Source organism: Oncorhynchus kisutch, linkage group LG3 (assembly GCF_002021735.2).
Source record: "Oncorhynchus kisutch isolate 150728-3 linkage group LG3, Okis_V2, whole genome shotgun sequence".
NCBI classification, from domain to species: domain Eukaryota; kingdom Metazoa; phylum Chordata; class Actinopteri; order Salmoniformes; family Salmonidae; genus Oncorhynchus; species Oncorhynchus kisutch.
Genome location: NC_034176.2, coordinates 67,117,006 through 67,139,437, shown reverse-complemented (window position 1 = coordinate 67,139,437; position 22,432 = coordinate 67,117,006). Strand labels below are relative to the sequence as shown.

General features: G+C 42.2%; 1 protein-coding gene and 1 pseudogene across 3 annotated transcripts; both read left to right on the top strand.

Moving 5' to 3' along the window:
- Positions 1-3,652: 3,652 nt before the first annotated feature.
- LOC109873012 (prolyl 3-hydroxylase OGFOD1-like) lies at positions 3,653-9,032 on the top strand (annotated as a pseudogene).
- A 2,461-nt stretch (positions 9,033-11,493) lies between these two features.
- LOC109888162 (tumor necrosis factor receptor type 1-associated DEATH domain protein) lies at positions 11,494-22,277 on the top strand. Of its 3 annotated transcripts, XM_020479363.1 has the most exons (7): positions 11,521-11,598; positions 18,346-18,417; positions 19,522-19,615; positions 19,933-20,083; positions 20,472-20,755; positions 20,924-21,071; positions 21,515-22,277. In XM_020479363.1, exons 3-7 carry the CDS (start codon positions 19,595-19,597, stop codon positions 21,811-21,813), a joined length of 903 nt encoding a protein of 300 aa, XP_020334952.1. In that variant the 5' UTR covers positions 11,521-11,598; positions 18,346-18,417; positions 19,522-19,594; the 3' UTR covers positions 21,814-22,277. The 3 variants fall into 3 exon arrangements, with proteins under 3 accessions (XP_020334945.1, XP_020334952.1, XP_031667561.1); XM_020479356.2 differs by lacking the exon at positions 18,346-18,417 and having other exon boundaries at positions 11,494-11,598; XM_031811701.1 differs by lacking the exon at positions 11,521-11,598 and adding an exon at positions 17,757-17,842 and having other exon boundaries at positions 19,522-20,083.
- The last annotated feature ends 155 nt before the right edge of the window (positions 22,278-22,432 follow it).

Below are 22,432 nucleotides of genomic sequence, written 5' to 3'. Positions count from 1 at the left end.
GTTGATGACGTTTTGGTGTATTGTTTTCACTATATTTGCTTCCCTCTTGGTGATGTCATTTGGAAACACAATGTCAACTTTCACTGCTATATTGACGACACAAAATGGCCTAACCTGAAAGCCTCTATTTTAGACATAAGGAAGTAGATGGTGGCAAATGCTTTACTTTTAAACTCGGACAGAAAAGATGCTAGTTCTAGGTCCCAAGAAACAAAGAGATCTGCTGTCATATCTGACAATGATGGTTGCGCAGGCCTCTCAAATAAAACGGAAGGACCTCAGCGCTACTCTGGACCCTGATCTCTTTCAATGAACATCAAACTGTCAAATTAACCGGTTCACCGAAAATACTCCGAACCACTAACGTACTGCTGCGTTTTTATGACGCAATTTAACCGCGACTCATTTATACTAAAATGAATTGTAAACGACAGCGAGATGATAGCGAGAAAGAAAAGTGAAGAGCGAGCAGAACTTTATGCACTTAATCTAGGACGAAGATGTGAAGGAAGCATGGTCAGCTACTTACTAGCTATTTTAGCTACATGTGTTTACACCAAGCACATGCTTTGGCTAGTCTTGTTACATAGATGGTTATTTGATCGATACGTTATTAGTCACCCTACATATCAATATTGTCAGTCAAGTGCAAAGCTTTAGTCACAACTTTGCTTTCATGACCACTGATCTGAAAACACTAGAAGATGTGGGTCAAACTACCTCAACCATTATCACTTTTCATTAAATTACATTTTTTATTAGTAATTTCTAAGGAATACGCATGGTATTCATCAGCCAACGAACTGCTTACTTGCAGGTTCCTTCTCGACAATGAAACAACACAAAGATACGATTACGAACTTAAAGTAAATGGCACCGTAGTATATCACTTTTTAAGCTTAAGTATAATACAGGAAGGCACAATTTATAGCTAATATTTACACGTGTATTGGAGAGGGGCAGTGAATAAGCTGAGCAGTATAATAAGAGTCTGGTAGCAGCAGTTGTGATGTGTGTGTAGCATTCGGAAAGTATTCTGACCCCTAGACTTTTTCCACATTTTGTTACGTTATAGCCTTATTCCAATATATATGAAAAAAACTATTTAATCAATCTACACACAATACCCCATAATGACAAAGCAAAAACAGATTTTTTTTGTAAATTATAAAAAATAAATTAACACATATCACATAAGTATTCATACTTGTTACTCAGTACTTCTTGAAGCAACGTTGGCAGTGATTACTGCCTTGAGTATGACACTACAAGCTTGGCACACCTCTATTTGGGGAGTTTCTCCCATTCTTTTCTGCAGATCCTCTCAAGCTCTCAGGTTGGATGGAAAGCGTTGCTGCACAGCTATTTTCAGGTCTCTCCAGAGATGTTTGATTGGGTTCCAGACTCTTGGCTGGGCCACTCAAGGACATTGAGACTTGTCCCAAAGCCACTGCTGCGTTGTCTTCGCTGTGTGCTTAGGGCCGTTGTTCTGTTTGAAGTCAGGTCCTGAGCGCTCTGGAGCAGGTTTTCATCAAGGATCTCTCTGTACTTAGCTTCATTCATCTTTCCCTCGATCCTGACTAGTCTCCCAGTCACTGCCGCTGAAAAACATCCCCACAGTAAGATGCTGCCACCATCACTCTTCACCATAGGGATGTTACCAGGTTTCCTCCAGATGTGACCCTTGGCATTCAGGTCAAATTGTTAAATCTTGGTTTCATCAGACCAGAGAATCTTGTTTCTCATTGTCTGAGAGTCCTTTAGGTACAGAGGAACTCTGGAGCTCTGTCAGAGTAACCATCAGGTTCTTGGTCACCTCCCTCTCCCGATTGCTCAGTTTGGCTGGGTGGCCAGCTTTAGGAAGAGCCTTGGTGGATCCAAACTTCTTCCATTTTAGAATGGTGGAGGTAACTGTGTTCTTGGGGACCTTCAATGCAGCAGATTGTTTTTGGTACCCTTCCTCAGATCTGTACCTTGACACAATCCTGTATCAGAGCTCTATGGACAATTCCTTCGACCTCATGACTTGGTTTTTGCTTTGACATGTAATGTCAACTGTGGGACCTTATATAGACTGGTGTGCCTTTCCAAATCATGTCCAATCAATTGAATTTATCACAGGTGGACTCCAAGTTGTAGAAACATCTCAAGGATGATCATTGGAAACAAGATGCACTTTAACTTAATTTCGAGTCTCATAGTAAAGGGTCTGAATACTTATGTAAATAAGGCATTTCTGTTTATTTTTAATAAATTAGCAAACGTTTCTAAAAACCTGTTTTCGCTTTAAAAAAAAATCAATTTTAGAATAAGGCTGTAACGTAACCAAATGTGGAAAACGTCAAGGGTTCTGAATACTGTATATGTGTATGTCTGTGTGGGTCTGTGCATGAGTGAGCTCATGTGTGCTACGATGCGGAGAATAAGAACAGTTCAAGTGTTCAGCAGTCAGATGGCTTGTAGATACAAACAAGCTCAGTGACAGTTTCTATCAGACCTCATTCGCTTATACCTTCTCCTTGTAGCTGGGGTGTGTGGGGTCCTTTATGATGCTGCGTGCCTTCCTCAGACACCCTTTTGGGTATATGTCCTGGATGGGTGGAAGCACGGTCCCAGTGATGTACTGGTCCATCTTCACCACCCGCTGGAGGGTCTTGCATTCGTGCACGGAGCAATTCTCATACTAGGCCGTGATGCAACTGGTCAGGACGTTCTTGATGGTGCAGCGGTAGTATTTGGAGAGGACCCGGGGCGGCATGCCGGATTTCTTCAGCCGCCTAAGGAAATAGAGACGCTGTTGCAACCTCTTGACAAGAGTGGTGGTGTTGTTGGTCCATGACACGTCCTCTGTGATGTGAATGCTGAGGAACTTAAAACTAGTGACTCTCTCCACTGCAGTCCCGTTGATGTGGATCGGGGCATGTTCCCTCCTCTGCTTCCTGAAGTTAATCATTTTGGGCTCCTGAGTGGCACAGCGGTCTAAGGCACCGCATCAGTGCAAGTGGCGTCACTATAGTATCTGGTTCAAATCCAGGCAGTATCAAAGGTTAAATAAAAAAATAATAAACTCCTTTGTTTTGCTGACATTGCGGGAGAGGTTGTTGTCATGACATCCCAATGCCAATTCACATACCTCCTCCCTATAGGCTGACTCGTCATTGTTATCAGGCCTGCAACCGTGTTGTCGTTAGCAACCTGATGGAGTTGGTGTCGTGTAATGCCACGCAGTCCTGGGTGAACAGGAATTGCAGCAGAGGACTGAGGGCACACCCCTGTGGGGCCCCTGTGTTAAGGGTCAGTGTGGAAGAGGTGTTGTTGCCAATCCTCACAGCCTGTGGTCTGCCCATCAGGAGGTCCAGGATCCAGTTGCTCTGAGTTTGGTGTCGAGCTTGGAGGGAACAATAGTGTTGAATGCTGAACTGTAATCAATGAACAGCATTCTCACGTAGGTGTTCCTCTTGTCCAGATGTGTTACGGCCGTGTGCATAGGGATGGAAATGGATCTGGATCTGTTGTAGCGGTAGGCAAATTGGAGTGGGTCCAGTCTGCCTGGCATGCTGGCCTTGGTGTGGGCCATGACCAGCCTCTCAAAGCACTTCATGATGACCGATGAGAGTGCGACGGGGTGATTGTCATTTGGGCCATTGGGACGATGGTGGTCTCCTTAAAGCAGGTGGGGACTACAGCCTGGGTCAGGTTGAAGATGTCTGAGATGCCAGCTGGTCAGCACACCCTCTGAGAACGCGGCCAGGGAGGCCATCTGGGCCTGCGGCTTTGTGAGTATTCACTTTTTTGAGTCAGCCTTGAAAAGCGAAAGCATCTGGTCGTCCGGAGCAGCGAGAGTCTTCCTGGATGGCTCTTTGTCTGCCTTGAAGCAAGCATTCAATGTGTTAAAATCATCTGGGAGTGAGGCTTTGGTGGGCACCGCACAGCTGGATTTGCCTTTGTAGTCTGTGGTAGTCAGTAGTCCTTGCAACATGCGACGTGAGTCTGAAATGTCAAACATCATTTCAAGTTTGAGTCTGTATTGTCTTTTTGCGTCCCTAATCCATTTGCGGAGCGCCTACCTGCTTGCCTTGTACGTGTTGCGCACCACCGATTCATCGGTTTCGTTCTGCTGACATTGAATGCTGTGGTGCAGGCTCTCATATATGGCACCCAAAGAGAAGTAAGAAAATGGTGTCACAAAAAAGTATGTTTTTGGAGTATTGAGGTTTACCACCTTCCTATGTGCTGTTAGAATGGGTTAGAACCTTAAATGAAAATGTTCCAGAGGTAACAACTGACTCTAAGACATACATTAGTTAATGTTACATTTATTCACATAATTAGTGTTAAAACTTTTTTTTATATTGGTAGACCAGTCGTTGAGTGTTCCTCTTAAGGGGGCCTGGAGCTGGACTGCCACCATTTCCCTCACTGCATCATCAGGAACTTAATCCAGAGTGACAGCTTTACAGAGAACCTACAGAGGGAGCTTCTGGACCTCAACTTCCATGAGAAGTCCAACGACCTGTACAAATTTAATCAGGTGAAAAAGGAAAACTGATAGAAATACAGTTTGGAAACGGGTTGCTTCTTGTTCATAATGTTTCTTTACTCTGCCTTTTGGAGTTATGACATTGGGAGTTGTGATACTCATTGACAATTTCTCTTACAGTCAGACGACCTGAAAAAGAGAAAAGAGCCTCACATCACAGGCTTGAGATCATTTGTATGTGTGTGTGAGACCAATTTAGGGAGGTAGAGAGAACATGTTTGCTTTGTGTGTGTGTAGCAGACGGGGATCTGTGTAACTCATTCCTCAGCCTGAAGTGTCTCCACTTGCGCGTGCTTCCACAAGTGTCTCCATTTGGACGACTGAGTAAGACGCTTCAGGATGGCGGTCACGTGTTTGTGAGGGAGAGGTCCTGAGTTCAAGCCTCGGTATGCGCTGAATCAGGGGAAAGCGGTACTCACTACGCAAGCAGCGTGATGTTCTTTACATGTGCATGCTCTCAGTTTGGCTGTTTTTGAGCTTGGTGTGTGTTTTCAGGGCAGGACTATTTGGGCGGTTTCGATCCTGGCTGGGGGAAGTGTTGGGGGTAGAACTGAAGCCCACAGTGGACATTTCCTGTTCCAAGTACCAATACACTGGTGAGTCACATGTTTTTACCTCTACTCTTCAAAAAACAATGAGCAAGCCTTAATATTAGCATGCTCTTCCTAGAAAAGAGCAGAAGCACTGAGCTATCCCCCCAAGATATCCTGTTCTACCCACTGCATAGTTAGTCTATATGGACATGCATATTTCTGGAATTAATTATGAAATATACATTGTCTTTATCAATGCCCTCTCGATCTCTCTGTCGGTAGATGTTCTGTTGTGTCATGATGATGAGTTGGAGGGGAGGCGTGTTGCCTTCATCCTCTACTTTGTCCCTCCATGGGAGAGCAGCGATGGAGGAACCCTGGATCTCTTCAGCGCAGATGGTAAGTATTGGTGTGTGGCTGTGTGTGTATTGGCGTGAGTGAAAAAATGTGTGTTTTAACTTATCTACTTTGTGCATAGATCACTTCCAGCCCCATAGTGTGGTGAAGTCTCTGGTGCCCAGCTGGAACACTCTGGTTCTCTTTGAGGTTTCACCCATCTCCTTCCACCAGGTAGTTCTTCCTATACCACCGGATAACAACCACACACTTCACACCTCTCACCTGTCCAGGTAGCTGTAGTGCAATCTACGGATGGATGTCTCTCTGTGTGTTTGTCCAGGTTTCACGGGCCGTCTTTGGAGCGACCCCCTCGTCACACAGAGCCCCCCTTCCCAAGGAGCCCCCACCTTCTCAAAGATGTAAGTGTGTGTGTGTTCTGAAACAGTGAACTCACAGCCATATTGCAAGGATGTGGTCACAAGGATGTGTGTGTGTGCATTTTACCTGAGTGTGTATTTTGTGTGTCTGTTCACAGTGCTGCTAGAGTGGCTGAATCCACTGCATCTGGATGTTGACTACCAGTCACAGGTTCAGCAAGAGTTAGAGGACAGCTGAGATCCAGCTCAAGAATTTCCTCAAAGTAACACCATTACTCTACCTCTTAATTTTTCCATCTCTCTCCTGCTGCCTCTCTCCTGGTTGACAGTGTCTGTCTCTACAGGAGGAGAAGTTTAAGGAGGTGAGTGAAGCACTGCGATCGACTGACGTCCAGTGGACCAAGCAAGGTCCTCCCAATAGGAGTTGAGCCTGTCAAGTAATTTGTTTGTGTGAGTGAGAGAGAGATCCCGAACGTGTTATGATGGCTGTAAACGTATATGATGTGTGTAAATATTTTTGTGTATGTCCGTTGTGCAGATGTTATGAAGTGACTTCGTTAGAGTCCTTCCCCCAGTGTGTGAGTGCATGCTGGGCGCTGTTGTTATCGGAGGCGTTCTTACTGCTTCTGTCCAACTTCACTGGCCTGAGACTGCACTATCTCAGCCCTAGTGACGAAGACAAGGAGGAAGAGAAGGACCAAGAAGATGAACAAGAGAGAGAAGCCACAGGGTCATCTGGGTACAAACCATCAGCTAATAAGAATACCAAAGGTGTGTTGCTTGTTTGTGTATGTACACTACCGGTCAAAAGCTTTCACTGGTTTTTCTTTATTTTTACTATTTTCTACATTGTAGAATAGTAGTGAAGACGTCAATACTATGAAATAACACATATGGAATCATGTAGTAACCAAAAAAGTGTTAAACAAATCTAAACATATTTTATATTTGAGATTCTTCAAATAGCCACCCTTTGCCTTGATGACAGCTTTGCACACTCTTGGCATTCTGCCAACCAGCTTCACCTGAAATGCTTTTCCAACAGTCTTGAAGGAGTTCCCACATAGGCTGAGCACTTGTTGGCGGCTTTTCCTTCACTCTGCGGCCCAACTCATCCCAAACCATCTCAATTGGGTTGAAGTCGGGGGATTGGGGAGGCCAGGTCATCTGATGCAGCACTCCATCACTCCTTCTTGGTAAAATAGCCCTTACACAGCCTGGAGGTGTTAGGTCATTGTCCTGTTGAAAAACAAATGATAGTCCCACTAAGTGCAAACCAGATGGGATGGTGTATCTCTGCAGAATGCTGTGGTAGCCATGCTGGTTAAGTGTGCCTTGAATTCTAAATAAATCACAGACAGTGTCACCAGCAAAGCACCCCCACACCAAAACACCTCCTCCTCCATGCTTCACGGTGGGAACCACACATGCGGAGATCATACGTTCACCTACTCTGCGTCTCACAAAAACACGGCAGTTGGAACCAAAAATCTCAAATTTGGACTCCAGATCAATGGACAAATTTCCACCGGGCTAATGTCCATTGCTCGTGTTTCTTGGCCCAAGCAAGTCTCTTCTTATTATTGGTGTCCTTTAATAGTGGTTTCTTTGCAGCAATTCGACCATGGAGGCCTGATTCACACAGTCTCCTCTGAACAGTTGATGTTGAGATGTGTCTGTTACTTGAACTCTGTGAAGCATTTATTTGAGCTGCAATTTCTGAGGCTGGTAACTCTAATGATCTTGTCCTCTGCAGCAGAGGTAACTCTGGGCCTTCCATTCCTGTGGCAGTCCTCATGAGAGCCAGTTTCATCATAGCGCTTGATTGTTTTTGCGACTGCACTTGAAGAAACGTTCGAAGTTCTTGAAATTTTCCGTATGGACTGACCTTCATGTCTTAAAGTAATGATGGACTGTAATTTCTCTTTGCTTATTTGAGCTGTTCTTGTCATAATATGAACTTGGTATTTTACCAAGTAGGGTTATCTTCTGTATATACCTTGTCACAACACAACTTATTGGCTCGAACATATTAAGAAGGAAAGAAATTCCACAAAGTAACTTTTAAGAAGGCAAATCTGTTAATTGAAATTCTAGGTGATTATCCCATGAAGCTGGTTGAGAGAATACCAAGAGTGGTCAAAGCTGTCATCAAGGAAAATGGCGGCTATTTGAAGAATCTCAAATATAAAATAAATTTAGATTTGTTTAACACTTTTTTGGTTACCACATGATTCCATATGTGTTATTTCATAGTTTTGATGTCTTCACTATTCTACAATGTAGAAAATAGTAAAAATAAAGAAAAACCCTTGAATGAGTAGGTGTTCTAAAACTTTTGATAGGTAGTGTATGTGTGGGTTTGTGTGTGTGTGTGTGTGTTGACCCCTGTGTGTATCCTCAGATATGTGTGTTTGTGAGCCTTGACCTTTCTGTACCTCCTCAGGACTGAATATGCCTTTCTAAGTATGTATTGACCCCTCTGTGTGTATTCTCAAGAGCCGAGCACTCCGGTGTGTGTTGGAGAACTGCGTCGCTGGGCTCACGGGGACTACACACTACTGCACGATGGAGACGCATCGAGAGCGGAGTACGCCCTTGACCTACTGCTGCCCCTGAGCTGTCCTGGTCAGTCACACACACGCTTAATCACACTCACACGCTTAATCAGACACTCATGCCTAATCACACAGACACACAATGTAGGTTAGAATCATAGTTTGGGAAATATTTTTTAAATTGTAAGTGTGAATGTTAACATGCACAATATCAAATCCAAAGTGTGATAACTGTCTTTTTATTTTTCAGGCTGGCAGACTGAGTTTGGGGGCTTCACCTCTTATATTGCTAATGAAGAGGATGAGGAGGTGAGTGATGTCACTGTTCAAATGGCAACTGATCAACTAGATTCCTGTGATTGTCATGGTTGTCATTTCTCATCGGTGTCCTCCTGTCCGCAGCTCCTGATGGTGTATCCAGAGGTCAACTCCCTGGCTCTTGTCTACAGGGACAAAGAGACTCTCAAATTTGTCAAACATATAATTCACAGAAGCTCCACCCTACCTATTGGTGATTCTTGTAGGAGAGCAGTTTATGACTTCTCCTTTGTGTGTTATGAATGAGTTTTTGTCTGTATGTGTTGAAGTGTATGTGTTTGTAATATAACATCACTGTGAGGGGTGGTCGGTCTACTCTAAAGCCTCATGATGTCATGTGTTCTTCATTAAAGTGAACAGACTGGGATACCCTGTTACCATGGTTACCTGGTTTTGGTCGGCAGCCACAGAGTAACACTGTTTTTTTTTTTTTTTATGTCTACAGTGACAGCACTTGGTAGTATTTTGTGTTCATTATCGTGCCGTTGTTGTGGCCCTGTATGGCTGAGTTGGTAGGTCATGGCATTAGCAACGCCAGAGTTGTGGGTTTGTTTCCCGGAGCTACCCAGGCGTGAAATATATGCACACGTGATTGCAAATCGCGTTGGATAAAAGCATCTGCTAAATGGAAATAATAATAATATTATTATTATATATTGCTAGTTTATTTGTGTGTCTGTAGTATGTGTTCAAACTATCTTACAGTATTCATGCTGTCACTGTAAAAACGAATCTGTCTGCAAGGAAAGTAAACTACAGAGCAGTGATTGAACATTAGAGAACCAAATCCACACACACTCGCACAACCACCACTCCGATGTTAAATTCTTCACTTGGATATCAAACTGAATAACAAATGAGTAAAAACAGCTAGATGTTTGGCACACCTATGATTTTACTCATCTTTTAAAATGTATTTTTATTGGCCCATCCCCTCTTCTTACAGCATTTGTTGTTATATTTACGTATGACTCATATTTTATATACATGGCACTTTTTTTTTTACACAGTAGTTACATAGCAAAATATAGTTATTTAAATACATTGCATAGTACCTAAACATCGGTATACATTATTTAGTTTTTAGTCACCGCAGTGAAAATATTGAAACAATGGTTGCTGACTGTTACATTTCGACAAAGGATGTAGATACATACTGTAACTATAGATTGTTACACCAGATATTGTGATTTAACCAGAGGCTTTTGGTATCCATTACTGGGAGTTACATGTTGGGTACTGTTTGGTGTAACACAGAGAATTGTCGAGCAACTTTAACTTGGCGACACTATCTTCGTTCTCGATTCGGACAAACGTATCTTTTAAAATGTCTGTGTCCAATTGCAAGTGGTGCGAAAATGCTCCATTATTAAAATACATGTTTTGCTACATTAAGTAATCTAACGATGTACACGTCGCCGTCTTGTCTATTTCAAATATTCTCCCATCGATCGAGATAGGTGTGTCATCATGACAACTAGGGAAACTGGGATATTTTCTACGATTTGGCAAATCGGAAATGTATGAGTTTTTCCTAATTCCAATTAGCATGTGAAAGCGGCATAATCTCTCTTGGGCAGATGAAACGGCGAGAAACTGTCAAGGCTCACATAGAATTGTGTTATTACTAGCAGCGGTAGTTTCTGGTTTGGGGTTTTAATCGTTGATTATTTGGACGAATCAAGATTGTAGCGAAGGCGGTGCTTGAACTGGTGCGGTTATTTTCAAGCCCGCGTGGACGATAAACGGTTTTCAGTAGAATCCACAACCACAAAGTAAAACAATTCTATATCATATCTTCCTTTGCACAAAGGTAATCACAATTGTTAATGGAACCCCCCAGCAGTAAAATATAGATAATGTGTTTGTGATGATTACAATCTTGCTGCTGTGATCAAAGAGGATACTTAGGGATGAACAGTAGTCTAACATGTTTAATGTGTGTGGGTGTTTGACAGTAACACAGCACTACAGTTATATTTCAGCACCAGGGTTTATTAATCGATTGGGATATTTTAGCTTTGCACACTGATGCGCTGGCATATCAGATTCTGAGAGCGGAAGAGAGGGCTCAAGTCTGTCTTGACTTCACCTGTCCGAATTTTCTTGGAAGGGGCTCTCTGATTAATAGTGAGGCCATTTCCTGTCATGCCTAGATAAGACCGACAGTTTACTGTCAGACCTTATGTGGGCCTTGCTCACATCATTTTAGTTTTTTTATGTGAAAATCCTTTCTATTCTGTTTATAGGCTCCATCTGGCCTGTTTTTGTCCCCAAGCAGTTGCCATAGTTTCAGTCTGTAACATAGGTATTTCCTTTGAAAGGGAACATGTATTTCCTTGTTAATAAATGTGGCCTACCTTCTCTGAAATAATCTCTTGTCTGACAATGTGGATGTGCACGTAAGGAACCCCCCATACATTCAAATGGCGCAGTGATTACTTCGAGGAAGGAATATACATGTTAACAACATTTAAACCGGGCAAATGAATAACGTCACCCATGGCCCTGCTTCCAAAAACATCAAATAACAGTAACTATCTATATAGGCCTAAACAAATAACCTGTTACTTATTTTGTATGTTGCTTCTCAGTCGATTCATTTTGCCTTTAGTGTCATGTTCAGTGGGTACATGCAATTATATAATTTCAACATTGTCATTAGCTACACAGTTGCAAGCAAATAGCTAAAGCAGTAAAGGATCAGTTCCAACAAATATTTCCTTCCAATCAAGCAACCAAAACAGTAAAATACTTCCTTCCTGTAAAGATACGTGATTCTAACCAATAGGGAAGCGGCATGTTCTTTCTCACCAATCACGGTGCCTCAGGTTTCCCTGTAACCAATTGCCTGTCGGGAAATTATTACTGTATCTTTGTTTTCCTGTGGTCAGGTCGTGTTGCCGTCTTTACACATTTTTTTTTATTTGAAGGTAAGTTAACAATACAATTATGATTTTACTTTAAACCCAAAACGAAAGTATAGTCTATACAACAGTTAATGCCACAAATGACAGTAAACAAATGCATAACAGTACGTCAATCATGAAAGAAAATGTATTCAAGTTGCAATGATTCCTTTCTATCGTTGATTAGGCTACTGTTTTGTAACAACTTCAATGTATGATTAAAACTTCACCAATAGTTTTTTTTATTATTGAAGGTCAATAGGCGGTGTTTGGTGCAGCTTAATTTACTATAAAGTAGGTCTACTTTTCTAATTTCCTAAAAGTCTGAACCGCACTGTGTCCAACGTGGTCTCAGAGCATTCCGTATTATTCTGTACGTAAATGCAAGACATGTTACCTTTCGTATGGGAAGTATTAATTTGTGGATGTCCATCATCCATTTCGTATGATATGCTACAAATTACTATTAATATGACATATTACAAATTGAAATTTGTACCATATTGTAATGAAACAGGCAGGGCGCAGGTCTCGAACCCTCGACCTTCTAACCCGAAGTCCAGCTCGCTATTGACTGTGCCACAAAAGTATGCTTAAGCGGCAGAGTCGATATCCCCGCTTATAAACCCAGGGTCGTTACACTATTCCCTCCTTTCAAAGAGCGCATCCTTGCACTAGCTTGCGACTCTACGTCTTACAGGAACTCTCACCGGCCAAGCACACGCACTGTCGTGGATGCAAGGTCCGACCACTTCTGACACCAATGTAATGAAACAGGTCTCGAACCCACGTCCTTCGAGTCCGAAATCCAGCGCACTATTGACTGTGGCACAAAAGCAGCAAGCGGCAGAGTCGATATCCGCGCTTATTAACCCAGGGTCATTGCAATATGTTACAAATTGTGATTCATACAATATGTTCTGAATTTCCAAAACATATATGTTACACAATAAATTAAATTTTTAACATTAGCTAGCTCTAGGGGTTAAAGTTGAAAGTTAGGTTAAAGGGTTAGGGAAGAGTTATGTTAGGGGAAGGGTTTGCTAAAAGTGTTAAGGTTAGAGGAAGTTACTAATTAGCTAAAATGCTAAAGTTGTCCGTGATGAGATTCGAACACATTCACATTATATTCCTGACCAACCACCCTCCTTTAGTTTTTTTCTGGTTGAGGTTATTCATAGTCCAAGAAAGTGCATAAATGAAAAGGGAAAACAAAACACAAAAGTTTCGGCCTTTGGCCATTCTCAATGTAAATCTACATTGAATTTATTTGGGAACCATGATGTTCTAATAAACGTCTTTATTTTGCATTCAAGTCTCCGTTTTGGATTTATTCCTTTTTTCGACAGTGTGCGGGTCTCCATCTCTTTCACTATACCAAACGTAACATATCATATTGATTTGAGTGACCCAGATTTAAATTTACTATGTTACGTCTAGTCTATGAGACTAGTCTGCTGTGTCATATTCTTGCCTCATAGCAGGAGAGAATGTAGTGAAATTCCTGTCATCTTGTACATGTGACTCACGGGACTCGCGTTTTCACAGAACTGCATACCACACAGTGCTACCTGTCTTGTCGGCTCAGTAGTCTAAACCAATGATTTATATAAACCCTGGATTGCTGATGCTATCTATTGGTCAATGAAAGACTTTGAAGCCATATTGGCACTCTTCAGAAAAGCAGTAGTTCCATAGTTATGAATAGAATTCTTCAGTATTTCATTTAAATCTTTCAAGGACAAAATTACATGTATTTAAGTATTTTGTAGCAGTGGGGACAGTGACATATTAGACACATAAAATTATACTTTAAGGAAAATGTTTTTATATATTTTCATTTTTTATTTGTATGCTTAGCTCACATAATATGATTCAAAACTATGCATTAAGGTGTCTGTAATAGAGTTAACGTGGCAAAAACAAATAAATGTGTTATACAATATTCCAAAATATTTGTATCTTCAAAACAGCGCCCCTGTTTTTCATTAGTCATAGAGCTCACCAGTTTGTAATAATAAACAACAAAAATAAGGTCTGAGGTAACACAGGCTTAAGAGATCTTATATATTTTGTTCTATATACTTATATGTACATATTCTCATTCACCCCTTTAGATTTGTGTGTATTAGGTAGTTGTTGGGAATTGTTAGATTACTTGTTAGATTTGTGTGTATTAGGTAGTTGTTGAGAATTGTTAGATTACTTGTTAGATATTACTGCACCGTTGGAACTACAAGCACAAGCATTTTGCTACACTTGCATTAACATCTGCTAACCATGTGTATGTGACCAATAACATTTGATTTGATTTATTTGTCAGTTAACATGACCTTTATGAATGTATTTGTTTATAATGTACATGATTCAAAATTCACAAAAAGTGAGATTATCTCATAGAATGAAACGTATAAAATCTTCTAAACCTGTGTTTACCACAGGTCTTATTTTCTGCATTTATCTAAAAAAAAAAAAAATCTCGTAAACTTTGCCCATTGAATCATTACTATTGCTCTCTATAGACTACCATATAAGTATTCACTACAAAAAATGAAACCGACCAATTCGACTTGTTTGGCAGTCTGTACCTTGTAGACTCTCGTTTTCATCCTAATCAAAAGAATGGCATTCGCTGAATTGAACCAATGTCCAGGAATCCTTTGGTTTGCACTTGGCAGGATGATTTTAGTCTTTGACGCTGCAGTGGTGGATGTTAAATGTTGCATTAATAAACTCTTGATGATGACATAATCCTCATACACTCTATGGTATTCTAGGCTACATCTGGTGAATTAATCCAGCACACTTTCAGTTTTAGTATTGTATGACACTACCGGTCTATGAATGTAATGATGGCTAATGATTACATGTAGGCCAGGGGTCCACAATTACATTCAGCCGTGGACCGATTTTTCCTTGAGCGGATGGTCGGGGGGCTGGAACGTAGTTATAAATCAATTGTACACTGCTAATTGACAGCAAGAATCTGGGTTCCACATCTTTTATTAGAAATAAGTGAACCACACAACAAACAATAAAGACTAAACGAAACGTGACGACAATGGAGTGCTGACATGCAACTACACATAAACAATATCCCACAAAACACAGGTGGAAACAATGCTACTTAAATATGATTCGCAATTAGAGACAACGATACCAGCTGCCTCTAATTGGGAATCATACAAAATCACCAACATCGAAAAACAAAACTAGAACCCCACATAGAAATAATAAACTAGACTAAACCCCCAGTCTCGCCCTGACCTACTCCACCATAGAAAATAAGGTCTATGGTCAGGACGTGACAAGTTCTTAAACTGAGCAATCGGGGGAGAAGGGCCTTGGTCTGGGAGGTGACCAAGAACCCAATTGTCACTCTGACAGAGCTCCAGAGTTCCTCTATGGAGATGGGAGAACCTTCCAGAAGAACAACCACCTCTGGAGCACTCCACCAATCAGGCCCTTATGGTAGAGTGGCCAGACAGAAGCCATTCCTCAGTTAAAAGCACATGACAGCCCGCTTGGAGTTTGCCAAGAGGCACCTAAAAACTCTCAGACCATGAGAAAGAAGATTCTCTGGTTTGATGAAACCAAGATTGAACTATTTTGCCTGAATGACAAGCGTCACGTCTGGAGGAAACCTGGCACCATCCCTACGGTGAAGCATGGTTGTGGCAGCATGCTGTGGGGATGTTTTTCAGCGGCAGGTACTGGGAGACTAGTCAAGATCGAGGCAAAGATGAATGGAGCAAAGTATAGAGAGATCCTTGATGAAAACCTGCTCCAGAGAGCTCAGGACCTCAGACTGTGGGCGAAGGTTTTACCTTCCAACAGGACAATGACCCTAAGCACACAGCCAAGACAACGCAGGAGTGGCTTCGGGACAATAATTTTTTAGAATAAGGTTGTAACGTAACAATTTGGAAAAAGTCAATGGGTCTGAATACTTTCAGAAGGCACTGTACAATTATCTGTAAGGTCTCTCAGAATTTCAAACACTAATTCAACCACAAAGGCAGGAGGTTTTCCAATGCCTCGCAAAGAAGGGCACCTATTGGATGATAGATAGGTAAAAAGAAAAAACGCAGACATTGAATATCCCTTTGAACAAGGTGAAGTTATTAATTACACTTTTGATTGTGTATCAATACACCCAGTCACAACAAAGATACAGGCGTCCTTCCTAACTCAGTTACCGTAGAAGAAGGAAACCATTCAGGGATTTCACCATGAGGCCACAATGGTGACTTTCAAAGAGTTTCTCCTATCACAGCCATTAAAGAGTTTAATGGCTGTGATAGGAGAAAACTGAGGATGGATCAACAACATTATAGTTACTCCACAATATAAGCCTAAATGACAGAGTGAAAAGAAGGAAGCCTGTACAGAATAAAAAATATTCCAAAACATGCATACAACTCTTCATATTTTCAAGCATGGTGGTGGCTGCATCATATTATGGGTATAGTTGTCACCGGCAAGGACTAGGGAGTTTTTTAGGATAAAAAGAAACAGAATGGAGCTAAGCAAAGACAAAATCCTAGAGGAAACCTGGTTCAGTCTGCTTTCCAACAGACACTGGGAGACGAATGTACCTTTCAGCAGGACAATAACCTAAAACACAAGGCCAAATATACACTGGAGTTGCTTACCAAGATGACATTGAATGTTCCTGAGTGGCCTAGTTACAGTTTTGACTTAAATCGGCTTGAAAATATATGGCAAGACTTGAAAATGCCTGTCTAGCAATGATCAACAACCAACTTGACAGACCTTGAAGAATAACAAAAATAATAACTCTTAGAGACTTACCCAGAAAGACTCACAGCTGTAATTGCTGCCAAAGGTGATTCTAATGTATTGACTCAAGGGTGTGAATACTTATGTAAATATGATATTTCTGTATTTCATTTTCAATAAATATACTAAAATGTCTTAAAATATGTTTTCACCTTGTCATTATGGGGTATTGTGTGTAGATGGGTAAGAAAACATTTTTAAAATCATTTTTGAATTCAGGCTGTAACGAAACAAAATGTGAAATACTTTCTGAAGGCACTGTATGTGCCTCTATTGATGCGTGAGAATACTTGGGAACAGATTTCCTAAATGAAAATCAATTTGAGATGATTTCCTGGTGATTTTATAGACTTTTATCTTCCCCAATAGGCTGCAATTTAAAAATATATAAATATTTGTCTTTGCTCAGAAAACTTGGGTCAAATAAAATCACCTGCAAGCCAAATTTTTTATATGTATTATTTTGGGCTCCCGAGTGGCACAGAGGTCTAAGGCACTGCATCTCAGTGCTAGAGGCGTCACTACAGACCCTGGTTCGGTTCCAGGCTGTATCACAACCGGCTGTGATTGGGAGTCCCATAGGGTGGCACACAATTGGCCCAGCATCGTCCGGGTTAGAGCTTGGCCGGGGTATGCCGTCATTGTAAATAAGAATGTGTTTCTTTAATGACTTACCTAGTTAAATAAAGGTTCAATAAAATAAGAAATTAATAGTATAATATGAGGATATGGGCATAATCCAGCTCAGATACTCTTTTCCCTTTATATATCTCTCTCCCAGGTCTAGCACATCAAGCATTTACTTGACCCTAAACCAGAACCAAGTCACATTGAAAGAAGTCTAACCAGAGATAGGGGTTAGGTTGAGGTCAGGCGTTAAGAGACGGTGGACTGTGTGTGAGTGAGTGGGTCGGGGTAGTACCAGTGGCGTGATTAGGTCTGGGCTTCCGGGGCCTTAGCCAGACTGAAATGTGACTGCGTCACAACGTAAATGAAGGTTGGGTTTGTTTCAATCCAGCCCACAGTTGGCAGGACACAAGTAAAAATACATTTGGAGTGCAGCTGTCACGTCCTGACCATAGAGAGCCCTTATTTTCTATGGTAGAGTAGGTCAGGGCATGACTGGGGGTTTTCTAGTTATTATTTTCTATGTGGGGTTCTAGTTTAGTTTTTCTATGTTGGTGTTTGGTATGATTCCCAATTAGAGGCCGCTGGCTATCGTTGTCTCTAATTGGGGATCATATTTAAGTAGCATTTTTTCCACCTGTGTTTTATGGGATATTGTTTTGAGTTTGTGTATGTTACACCTCTTAGTTACGTTTCGTTGTTTGTTTCGTTCTTGCTTTATTGTTTTGTGTGTTTCACTAAATAAAGATGTGGAACCCAGATCACGCTGCACGTTGGTCCGAGTATGCTTCAAACGATCGTGACAGCAGCTGCATGTGACCCGATCATAATGCCTGTGGTAAATTCAGTTTGATTTTGGATATCCCTATGGGGCTCTGTAAATTACACAATGTACATGGGACAATATGTTAAAATTCCAATAGCTCCAAATTTCAATGACTTAAAAAGCTCAAACCAACTATGAATTGTAGAAATACAAATGTTAAAAGCATTCCATGAGAATCTAATTCCATTTAGATTTTAGGCATGAAAATATTCTCTCATTTACATTGTGTAATTTATTTACTGTCCACAACTAGCCCCGGAGATAGGCTATCCAAAGTCAGGTCACACACCAGTCGGCTGAAGCTAATTGGCAATATAAGTTGGTTAATTCTTTCCACCTGTGAACATACACACGATACACCCACATCAAACCACACCCCAAAAGCAACTCACATTTGAATTCAGTCATGCCCGCTAGCATTTCTTATTGAACCAAATCTAAAACAAGGCCAAATCAGGAAGTGCAGTCGCCCTTCAAAACGAAATAATGACATGCTGCACCTTTCTACCTTTCAGATAGGAAGAGGAGGACAGATGAGAACAGCAGGCCAGTGGAGCAATTAGAACAGAAGCAGCCAGTGGCAAATGGTAGGGAAGAGCATGATTTAGGTGACCTGGTCACAGACCCAAAACAAGTTAAGCTACCCCAGTATCCCCTTGACCGTTTTGGATTGCAAAACTTAAGAAACACACCAAACGAGACACAGAGAGAGCAACAGACAAGAGACATAGAAAGTAACAGAAGAGGGCAGGTGGATTGAGCACACAGTAAACTGTATCACTTCAAGCTGCTCTAAAGAATCTAATTTGTTTTATTTATTTGCACAAATTATAAGAAGTGAAATACAGACAGTGAACAAATAAAACATGGCTTACAAAGAATGTGCAGGTAAGGTGAAAAAAGTCCTGTGAAATTACTATTAAAATAATTGTTTACTTTAAAACTTTTTAGAACCATGACAGGATGAGACAGGAGGGTAGACAAAAGACAGCAACATAGAATACTAAGAGACAGCAACAGACGACACATAGAAAGTGATGGAGAGTGCTAGAGGAGGGGTGAGCACACAGTAGACTATCACTTAAAGCTTTCTAATTACTGCTGTGTGTCTGTGTGTGTCTGTGTCTGTGTGTGTCTGTGTGTGAGAGAGAGAGAGAGAGAGAGAGAGATAGAAAGGGTGTTTAGGTACTGTGGGACTTTAGTCAATTTTGTCTTAGTGGTTTTTGGCAATACAGTGTAGATGTATGTGTTCCAGAGAAGAGAGACCCTGTGGCAGGTGGGAAGGTGCACGTTACCTGAAAAATATATATTCTCTCAATATTAATCTCAAAGTGCACCAAATTAATGCATTTAACTGTTGATATTCCTTAGATTTTTCCTGGGGGATAATGCCCCTGGACCCCCCTAGTGGCTTTGGGCTATGCCCCCAAAGTCTTCAAATCCTAGAAACGCCCCAGGGTAGTAAAGGGACATTAAATAGTAAATTAATGTAATGACATATAAGGGATAAGATAGGGTAAGATACGTAAGAATCGTGGAGTGAGATAATATAAAGTGAGGGGTTCCATTGTATTGTGACTGCATCTTGGTCCTGACTCTTTTTAATACCAGAATGGATTTGATTGATGTGTCTTGGCCTTTGAACTCAGTCTGTTGATTACCTGAGTAATATATCTGTTCTATCTCTGCAGGAAGGAAGACGCTTGAAGGGAACACAAAAGAAGCTTGTGACAGCTGAGGTCAGATGACGGGAATGCTCAAACAATGGACATAATGGATGAAAAGGTACTCTATGTTTAGTTGAGAGAGGCAGGAGAGAGGAGGTGTGATATGTATGAGAGGGAAAAGGGGAACGAGGCAGGGATAGAGACAGTTCCCATTAACTATTTATAGGACAACGTGCATGTCTGTTTCTGTTAGTGCGCATGCGTGTGATAATGTCAAGTGGGGAGTGTGTGTGTACTGTGTATGTAAGAATGTAGCTGTAAGTACAAGCTCCTGTGCTGTACAAAATTCAGCATAATGTTTGAATAGTAGCATACAGAGCAGAGACATTATGAACTTTATTCTTGTATGGGATGTTGTACCATATGATATTTTAGAAAATGGTGGCACTGAGTGTGGAGGTTGGCCCGTGGACAGGATGTGCGGTTCTCTTCCTGCGCTCCTGTCCCGCAGTGAACCTGCTCTCTCTCTACAAAGACCAGCAGGGCAAGTTCAGCGTCTTCAAAGTCCTCAAGCTGACACTCACAGGTGAGCCACATCAGGCCATCCGGTCTCCAGCTAGCGTAGGGAGCATGCTGAGCATTGGGTGAGGCAGATGTATTATTGATAGAAAGAAAGGCTTAGCTTGGTGGTCATGGGGAGTGAAAAAGGGCTGGTGTTGCAGTGTGACCTGCTTATCTACTGAGGGGATGAATATAGTTAAAAGCTTATGAAAAACTGCTGTCAGATAAACGCTAGTAGATCTTTTAGGAAGTCATAACACGGTTGAGCTCAGAGCTCTGCCTGGACCAGAGTAGTGGAGGGAGACACAGTCAGGTTATATTTATTTTATGGTCGCAGTGAAAAATATTACAATTGTGCCAGTGATTCGCTATGGTTACCTCTAACCTTTGACCTTACCTGGCCTGTGTCCCAGACTCAGTTGGGGGGCTGGAGGGGTACGAGATCCTAAAGCTGCACGATGCAGATCCTCTGCTGGGTGTGGAGGTGAAGTTTGTGGATGTGGCGGCGTGCCGCAGGTTCCTGCAGAGCTATGGCTCCGGTGCCGTACAACAGTCCCTCTCCCAGCACACCTGCCGCCTCCTCCACATCCCACAACAGGAGCTTGCCTTGGAAACCCAGCTCAAAGCCGGGACGCACACTTTGGACTTTTGTCTGGACGACCTGGAGCTCTGTCTTCAGCACATCCACCAGTCACAGGTAATATACTATATACCGGTTATAATACATATATAGTGGTGTTGTTACTGGTAATATATGATAAACAGATCACAAGCAATACTTCACCAATCTATACCTGACAGGTGCTCTGCTGTGCCTAATGACTCACTATGGGGTGTTCTAAATGTTGGTGTCACTTCCTGACAGCCGGAGCGCCTACGGGATGATGAGATTGCTGAGCTGGACCAGCAGCTGCAGAGCCAGGCCTTGGGTCACATTCCCCAGCCACCCACCCTCACACAGGAAGAGCCCCCCGTGCCCAGCAACTGTTTCCTGTTCCAGAAGAGGGTGTTTGGTGAGTTGGCTGCTTCTTATCGTCAGTGGGGGTTCAGCAGGGAGCTGTCCCCTGGGTCCTCTACATTCATACACTGGCATAGAACAGTGTTTCTCACCTCTCGGTCAGTAGACCAGCACTGGTCTATGGAAGGTTATTGACCTGTGCCTCAAATAGTTTGATGACACTTTTAGTCGGCTCAAGTGCTGGTTTTAATCTAAGTGGTCCTTTGAGGAAGAGGACCATTATAGCTTGCCCAATCTCTGGTATAGAGGACACTCATTATGGGTCATCTACTAAACCCGGGACGGCAGGGTAGCCTAGAGGTAAGAGAGGAGGGCCAGTAGCTGGAAAGTTGCTGTTGTATTTTACTTACTTACACCACGTCTTACATGCAGAAACATATGTAGACTCTGGATACATGTCTCTAACACCCCCTCCCACTCTGTCTCCTGACCTATCAGAGGACCGCATGCTGGCGGCGGGGGACCTGCAGCGGTTCTCCAACGGCGTTGGGCGGGACTGGAGGAAAGTGGGGCGGGCCTTGGGCAAGAACTGCCGTGCGCTGAAGGGGCCGGCCATAGACAACCTGGCCTACGAGTATGAGAGGGAGGGGCTGTATGAGCAGGCCTATCAGCTGCTGAGCCGCTTCATCCAAGCGGAGGGGAGGGCGGCACGACTGGGCCGGCTGGTCAGAGCACTGGAAGACAGCAAACTCACTAGCCTGGCTGAGAACATTTTGGACATCCAGCCCCGGGATTGACACTGTCTGTCACACTGTCTGAGGGTGTGTGTTGGTCTGTGTGTGTGCATCTGTGTCTGTGTGAAAGAGTGGTAACGTGTGGGTGGCATTGTTTGTGTGAGCGCAAACGTGTGTGCACTAACTTACCTAGGTGCTACCATGTGTCAGTTCTGTGTGAGCTTCGTGTCTGTGAGCTTGATTGTATGTTTTTTTATTTGAGTAAAAATGTCTTGTGTTACAAAACCAATAGTTCTCATAATTGCTATGTCACGTCATTGTTGTCTCTGGTTGGAGAGCAAACTAAAATCACTGCGGGCCTTTTCTTCTTCTGCTTTAAACCCAACCCCCTTTCTCCACCACAGACTGGACCATTGATGCATTTGATCATTCTACCAATAACCTAGATTAATATTGAACAATTTGCAATGGGATTGTGGAATATTTGTTTCGAATTCCAAATAAAGTGTTGGATTTATAAAAACGAATTGCCCATTGCTTTCATTCACGTTGAGAGTTGTATTTCACTTCCACAATCCAATATCCTGATAAAACTTTTAACTATGGATTACGTAGAATCTTTAGGAAACCCTTTGATCCTGCTTTCTGAAATACCCTACAGTCTATGGAAATACCACCCAGG